Here is an 8458-nt window from a genome sequence, read left to right on the forward strand (position 1 = left end):
GCTGGGATTACAGGTGTGCACCACCACTGCCCAGCAAAGATCCATTTCTTATGCGCGCTGTAGTGCTAATGCCTTTTGCACATTGTGGGAGGGACTAAGTTGCTGAAGTATCTGCCATTAACTAACAACTAAAACAACAGGTGTCTTTTCTCAAAAAGATAATTTTCTCTTTCTCAGTCAGATTCCTCAACAAAGTCATCAAGTAAAAAAAGGGTGTCTGCAAAAGTGATTGCCATTCCCTATGGCTGCTTCTCTAAACTGACATGCCACTTACGTGCTATAAAATCCCCGAGGTTTTCTTTTTCTCAATATACACAGGAGGAGCTCTGGATTTCACACAAGAACACACACTTAGCAGTTGGTTCTTGCAGTGTTCCAAAACTCTGTCAGTCTGTAATGTATTCTTTTAAATAGATAAGAATTTTAAGCTAAAACCACTTGATATATTAGCCTTTTTCTCCTGAAATCAAATGAGCAGAGTATGACTTGTCAACACAAGGCTTATTGTGTAACAGAGCTTATTGTTAGCTTTATTGTCTGTAATCTATAAGGGGCAAGTTTGTGTCACCTTTGAAACAGGATCCATCTCTAGGACCAGATCCACAGTTTCTCTGTGTGGCTCTGCCCAGCAGACTGCAGGGCGGCACTGCTTCTATTCCATAATCATAGCCCCTTGTAGCCCCGGTGAGACTGGCACAAGCCTGAGCTGTCTGAGCTGCTCACTGGTCAGTTCTTTCCGTGAAGTTGGAAAACTCGACAGAAAAGGGCTACTCCCTCATGCTCTCTTTTCTTTTTCTCTCCTACTGCTTACTAGCGGTTCCCCAGGTCCATGCACATGCAGGTAACACTACAGCCGAACTCCATCCCCACACTCAACAAGCCAGTCAGTGCTTTCTAGTATGTTCAGTAGATCTGTAACCGTCCCACTCGAAGCTTTTGTCTCAGAGCTGGGAGATAGCTCAGTGGGAGGATGCTGGTCACAGGCCTGGCTCTGGCAGTGAGAAGACAGAGTCATTTCCACGCCACAGAACTTTCAAGTCAAAATGTACAAAGTTGAATGTCATTTTGTAGATTTGTAGTAAAATGAAAAGATGGGGAGATACCCTGAGACTTGCTTGAAGTGACATCAGAGCTGAATCAGCTGTAGGCTTCAGAACCCTTTGGGAGAATATGCTATGTCAATTAATGTTTGATTTATGAGTTTTGTTACTTGATTGGCATGTTCTTAACTATTTAGTATATCACTGTTAAATATATATTTAGAAACATATTTGTGTATTTGTTTATAGACGTTTCCCTTTGTTCTATGTTTATTGTATATGATACACTGAGGCAAAATCATGGAGTTGCCCAGTATGTCTATAGGTGCTTTCTACAGTGCCCGTAGAACTCACGGGGAGGCTGTGTGTACTAATGCTGGAATCAGAGCTGCTGCATATGTCTCCACAGCTAGCGTCTGTCCTCTCCCCTGCCCCACGAGGGCTGTAGGCTGCAGCTGCACAGGAACAAGGAGAAAGAGGAAAGCTGACTTGGAAAAGAGCTAATTGCCCTGTAAATCTTGATGAGTGGGTGACACAGTGGCATGGTCTCCCGGCGCAGCCTTGGGGAGAGAGGCTAATGATAGACCTTGTGTGTGGGGAGCTTTGTCTACAGAACAATGGAGGCCTCTTCCCAGCTCCTCTGGCAGCTCTTGGCCTGGAGAAGGCTGAGAAGCTGTCCAGAGCTGCCCACAGTCCTGCTTCATACTGTAACAACAGGGCCACACACCAGAAATCCTTAGAGCTCCCAGCATCCTGTCTATCTGCATTCAGCACATCTAAAGACATGCATTTTAGCTGGGCAGTGGTGGCACATGCCTTTAATCCCAGCACTTGGGAGGCAGAGACAGGTGGATCTCTGAGTTTGAGGCCAGCCTGGTCTACAGAGTGAGTTCCAGGACAGCCAGGGCTACACAGAGAAACCCTGTCTTGAAAAACAAAACAAACAAAAAACAAGACATGCATTTTATAAGCCAGACATGGTAGTGCATACCCACAACCCTAATCTGCTCTTGGGGCTGAAGCAGGAAGATGATGAGTGTGAAGGCAGTCTGGCTACGCAGACACTATTGAGGGTGGGGAGGAGTGAGGGGAACTTATTAATATGTAGGGCAGAATATTCTCCCCTTCTTCTGCCCCTGCCCCTGCCGAGTTCTCACTGAAACAAACCCAGAGCCTTATTCGTCAGAATTAAATAGTTGTGCTAATAACTCTGTGAGGGTCTTGATGATGTGCAGTTTAGTCTCCAGGGCAGGTGCAGTCCCTAGGTTCCAGAGTCTCCCTGTTAACACAGGAAACCAGTGCAGTGCTCTGACTGGCTGCAAGGCTCAGCCCATTCTCTCTGCTAAGGAAATAGGGCAAATGACACATTTACCAAATTAGCCCAAAGTAAGTGCTCTGGTGGAGGAAGTGCCTGTGAGCTCATGGCAAAGAGTCTAAGCAGTGTGTTAGGAAGCAGAGGCCTAACTGACACAGTATTTTCTATATATTTTATTTGTGTGTGTACGTGCATGGGTGCCGTGTCATGCATGTGGAGGTCAGAGGGCAACTTGAGTTAGTTATTTCTCTCTTCTACCATTTGGCCCCCCAGGTGATCAATTTCAGGTCACCAGGCTTGGTGGCAGATACCTTCACCTACTGAGCCACCTCACCAGCCTGACATAATGTTGACCATAGGAGTGAACCAGGAAAATGTGGTTACATCTCCATCCCCTACTCCACCCAGTGAGAAAGGGACCCTTGAATTGCAGAGGGAGGCTTCCACCGGAATTGGAAGGGCATACTGGGCAGGGTTTATTTTGAAAATGCACAGGATATATTGGTTATCAGAAATGGACCTGGAGTAATATAGGAACCCAAGCTACCAGAATGCGGAGATGGGCCCTTTGTGGGCTCACCATATCACCCCACACCCACTCTTTAAACTCAGATGTTTTTTTCAAGAGGGAAACACTGGTGAATATCTATCTGCATTTTATCCAAGTGTGCTAAAGCTCCAAGTGCCAACAGCAAGTATTGGTATGGATTTCAGACTCCTTAGCTCCTCTATTCAGTAGGTTCTGCACTGATTGTCTGCTGAGAGTGGGGGTGCCACTGGAAAGAAAGTGGGATCTGGGAGCATTGCCACCTCTCAAGCAAATGAAGATAGAAAACTCATGTGGAAACCATCCCTGCCAGACTGCCAGGGGTTAATAATAGCAAGTCTGTTCTTTCCAGGGAGGCTTGATCCACCATCCACCCTCCCTCTTTCCCTTTCTCTTTCCCTCTTTCTCTCCCTTCCTCTTCCCCTCTTTCTCTCTCTCTCCCTCCCTAGCACCCAAAAGCTCTTTGGAGCCAGCCCTAATGAGTTATCTAATCAGGTGTAGGTCATAATGCACTTTAATATGTGTGTAATAAAAATACACATTTGATATGTATTTGATAAAATGCAACATTTTTATTTGTCTTTAAGTCTATGTGAATGAATTCAGAGTTTCAGTGTGCAAGCAGAAGTAGGCATGAGTCCTCTTAGAGCATCCCAGGGGCTCCTACTTTGTGGTTAGGCTGGTGTGTGGATACTTCTTTTTGCCCAGGGATTCAGAATTTCTCCTTTGACAGTGAAAATTGTTCTTCGTCTAACTCCTGCCGCCACCAGGACGTGATGCTGAGCTGCACAGTGTTGGTTGCAGGACTGTGTGACTGGCAGCCTTTGCTCCTCCCTGAGGGTTATAGCAGACCCTTTCCTCTACTCACCTCACTTTCTTTTAGTCTGAACAGCAAAAGAAGCAACAGGAGGCTGAGAAACTGCATCGTCAGGAGAGGAAAAAGCTGCGTAGGTCGGCCAGCCATCTGAGGTCCAGACCCAGAAGAGGCCGGCCCTTTCACTGACCAAAGAAATGTGCCTACGAGCAACTAGGAAGCTGTGCTTCTCCCCATGGATTCTCACAAGGACATCATAACCAGGCTCCGTGTAGATGTGTATGCATGGTGGTGGTGGTCTGACTGGCCCACTACCCACCTGGAGAAGTCCCTGGCCCTGGGTGCTTTTTCCAAGTGGCTGCCCCTTTCTCTCCCCACCCCCACCCCACCCCGCCCTTAAATCTTGTCTTCTCCCCTGCTGATGATCAGGAGAAGCAGGCATCATTTCAGATATGGAAAGGCCTCCATGAAGTGAAAAGTTGATCCTCTACTGGAACAAGACATTATCATGTTGTAAGAATGGCTTGGGTCAGCCGGGCGTGGTGGCACACGCCTTTGATCCCAGCACTTGGGAGGCAGAGACAGGTGGATTTCTGAGTTCGAGGCCAGCTTGGTCTACAGAGTGAATTCCAGGACAGCCAGGGCTATACAGAGAAACCCTGTCTCAAAAAACCAAAAAAAAAAAAAAAGAATGGTTTGGGTTTTTTTGTCATTTGTTTGTTTGAGACTTGAGTCAGGGTTTCTCCTGTAGCTCTGGGTGTCCTGGAATTCAATCTGTGGCCTTGAACTCATAGAGATCCACTTGCCTCTGCCTCCTGAGTGCTGAAGTTAAAGGGATGCACCACCAGGCCCAGCCAGAGTGTCTGTTCCCACTGTCTTCTGCCCCTCAGGACTGAGTCACCTGATGACTGCTGGGTGGCCCTGCCTATGTGCATGAGTATGTTGGCAGGCTGACTGACTTGCTTATATTCCTTTGTATAGTTTTTAAACTATTTTTATATCAAGAGTATAAATTAATAAATAATAAGTGAATGCTACTGGCTATTTGTTTTAGCTTGTCACAAAATTACCTAGTTTTTTCCTGATGAAGTACTATTTGATACAGGCAGCGCCTATGAAAGTAGATGCTTTTCTTTGGACAGTTTCTCTGAGGAAGACTCCTGCCTGTGGAAATTTAAAATTCACTTTAGCTTCCATACTTTGGAGATTCTCATGTAAACAAATAGAATGAGAGGTCGTTAGGCTGTACCTATGGTGAGTCCACAAGGCAGGACACATTAGTTAGCAGTCAGTGTTGTGGACCCTTGTCTCTTTAGCCTGTGATGTGTACTCAAGAACTTTCTGACTGTTGGTACATGAATCTGCACACGCGCACGCACGCACACACACACTCCTACCTCCCTACCTCTTTATTAACTATTAAGCAGATCCCTCCTAGGGCTGTGAGCCCCTGGTGCCCTCTCTTCCCTTTCTCAAAGTTTCCCATTTTAAAATTGTTGTGCATGCTGGTATCCTACTCTGTCATTTTTCTGTGTTTATATCAGTTGCTTTTGTACAGCTATCACCAAAATACTCAATATGGACTTAAGGGATTCATCTTGGCTCTTAGTTTCAGAGGGTGTCAGGGTGTGCAGAGGCTGTTCACATCACTACAGGCCAGGAAATGGAAACCCAGCCATGGCCTTAAAGGGCTTGTCTGAGCAACCTGTGGTTGACCTCTGCCAGCTAGCCTCCACCTCAAAGAACCCCCCCACACACACCTCCTAACTCCTATCTGGGGACAGATGTTTAAGTGAGAGGCCTGTGGGAGACATTGCAGGCTCAACCCTAACCTGTGATTGTTCGTTACCAGCACGAGGATGTGGCTTTGTCCAGTCCTGCCAGCAGCTGTCCTTCCTGGTGAGACTTGGGAGCTAGTGTGAGAAGTGTAGCACCAAAGCTGGGCACCAGGCCCTGGGGGACTGGGCTTCCTGAGGGATGTGTGCTCTTCTGCTCCAGATCCCTCTCAAAGCTTCAGTATCCCAGTCCCGATGCCTAAATCTTCTGTTTCAAGTATTTTCATCAGTAACCTTTGAAGGAAGCAGGCATGCTGGGAGGGGCAGGATTAACACAGGGCAGACAGCAGAAAAGACAGGCCCAGGGGTGCGGGACTTAGAAGGGCTTCTGGGAAGAAGATTGAGTTTAGATCCTTTCCTCAGAATCCTCCCCTGGTTCTCTTCTCATTCAGTAACATCCTGAGTCCCTAAAGGACCCTGCCTGGCACAGACTCCTTTGTTTGCTGTCACCACACCGACCTTCCTCTTTCTAGAACATTCCAGGCATTCCCTCAGCTCCCCACACTCCCCCAGGCCTCTCGGGTTACTTTCTCTCCTGTCTGGTCAATTCTGCCCCATTTACATTGTCACATCCCAGTGCCAGCATGCGTTTATAAATGCTACTCCATTTAATATGCTTTCAAAACGTCACCACGGGGGGGGGGGGGACCACAGAGTCTTCTTGAGTGGAAGAAGGAAACCGAATACGGTAAATCATGGCTGACCTATGCATGCTCATACATTCACGCACACACACAAGTAAGTATACCGTAAATTTAGAACCTTACTATGGAAAGTGTCGGGTACACTCAAGAATGGGCCAGCATGCCCCAGCAGCGTGCAACGTGCCCACGGTGAGTTCTCAGCTAGCTTGTCCAGTGTCAGCTCCTGTTTCCAGAATGCCAACTCAATATGGACTAGGGGGAATGTTTTAATCAGTATGTTTTGTTTGTGGCTGTGTATCTAATCTCTCGAACAATGCCTACCACATCACGCAATGTTTACTTAAGCCGTTATGGGGTGCCCACCAGAGAAAACCACTCAGACGTAGTTCATAGCTGAACGAAAGTCTTTTCCCAGCCAGTGGTGACTGCACTCAGGTATTTGAGGCCCAGTACAGCACCAAGCTTTTAGCATAAGGGGTTTTTAAGGCAAAACCACATCCTGGTATCTCACTTGGCAACTGCAGGGAAAGATCTGTACAAGCAAGCAGTGTAACAGAAGCCAAGATAAATTAGCTGGAGCATCTTGACCTCTTAGAGTTGGGTAATTATTTCCCACAGGATTCTCCATCGAGGAGATCAAATTCTAGTTAAACCTAAAGTGGCCTCAGCAAGAATACAAGGTGGAGGAACGCTGTGTTCTCTTGCCCTGTCACAAATGACTGAGTTGGATGGAACTGAACATTCAACTTAATGTCAGACCTTTATGCCTGAGGAGTGATTCCCACCTGAGCTTTCAGAGATGGGATGCAAAAAGATGAAATTGCAAAGGTTGGCAGGGAAAAGGAAGTTGAAAATATCCATTATAAATAAATAACCCTTAGGGGAAAGTTTAACATAAGGAAACAGAAATGGGACTTATATGGTCAAGAGGACATGAGAGAAGGGTCAGTGTGTGGGTGAGGGACTGGCTGGTGAGATGTCTCCATAGGTGAAGGTGCTTGCTGCCAAGCCTGATGACCTGGGTTCAGGCTCTGAAATCCACATGGGAGAAAGAATTGACTCCCGTAAGATGTATTTGTGTGAGTGTGTGTGTGTGTGTGTGTGCTTCCACATGTGCACACAACTCAAGTAAATGTTTTAGTAAAAACTTTTTGTAAAAAAGAAAACATGGCATTAGAGAAGTCGGTTCCTGATCTGGTGTCTGTAAATGGATGGCGTGCCGCATACTTTGCAGTCAACTAAACACAACTAGGGTCATTTTCAAAGAGAGAACCTCAGTTGAGAAAGCGTCCAGCAGTGTCCAGTGAGTGGGCTTCCATAGAGGCTTGGCAGCCTGGAATGGGAGTTGCAGGAAGGTGGAGGCCTGCTGTGCTCCTGGGCTTCCTGACTAGTGAGATGCCCCCAACACCTCCTGCCCCAACACACACACATCAGATGGAAGAGGAAGTTCTCATCCTTTGATGATCCTTGCTCCCAGCCCAACCCAATAGGACTTCAAAGCTGACAGGTGGGAAAGAGTCCAGCTATATACTTGAAGTAGCCTTGAGTTTCTTTTAGATGTAGGCCAGAATGATGAATCCTAGACTCGGGAGTTGAGGGCGTTTCGAGTCCAGCTGGCCGGAACACCTCCCCAGTTAGATTTCCCCATCCGGCCTCCCTCAGTTCACTGCCCAGTTTCTGCTCACACACCTGACTGACCTGGGGGCAGCTTTCTCTTCCTCTTGAGTTCCTTCTTGAGTTCTGCAGAATGGGTGGAATGTTGGAATCTCTCCTCAGGGCCCCACTCTGCTCCTCTGTTGGAGCTCCACTGTGTCCCTCCAGTCTTGCCAAGCTTCCCTTGCCTGGCCGGTGGTTGCCTCTTAATGAGACTTTTCCTTCTGGACTTAGTGCTACACCCTCCTATACCCCCCTCCCCCCAGTTTCCCTTTCACTACACTTAGGCTCTGGGGTCCTTCCCTGGCTCCCCCTCCTCCTCTCGTCCTCCTCTCTGTATTATGGTCCTCTTGTCACTCAGAATAAAATTCATCACTGCCCCTCCTTCACTGCCCCACCCCATGTTATCTTTATTTCCTCCTCAGGCCCAACAGCAAAGCCATGGTTTGTTCAGTTGATTCATTGACTGCTCCTTGCAAGTAACTAAATAGATGGATGTCCTGCTCTGGTGCAGTTTCTGTCTTCACCGGAAAGCAGAAGAGTCACAAGAATGCAGGCAATATAGACAGGCAGTGGTGTCAGCATCGGGAAGCAAAGGCAGGAGGAGCCC

General features: G+C 47.3%; 1 protein-coding gene across 1 annotated transcript in view; it reads left to right on the forward strand.

Annotated features, from left to right (window-relative positions):
* Nucleotides 1-4753, forward strand: part of Nol10 (nucleolar protein 10) — an 82380-nt gene extending 77627 nt beyond the window's left edge. The window contains exon 21 of the mRNA XM_021178984.2: nucleotides 3786-4753. Coding sequence (XP_021034643.1) covers nucleotides 3786-3905 — 120 coding nt within the window. The 3' untranslated portion in view covers nucleotides 3906-4753. The remainder of the gene's footprint in view (nucleotides 1-3785) is intronic.
* Nucleotides 4754-8458: the final 3705 nt, after the last annotated feature.

Source organism: Mus caroli, chromosome 12, assembly GCF_900094665.2.
Source record: "Mus caroli chromosome 12, CAROLI_EIJ_v1.1, whole genome shotgun sequence".
Lineage (NCBI taxonomy): Eukaryota > Metazoa > Chordata > Mammalia > Rodentia > Muridae > Mus > Mus caroli.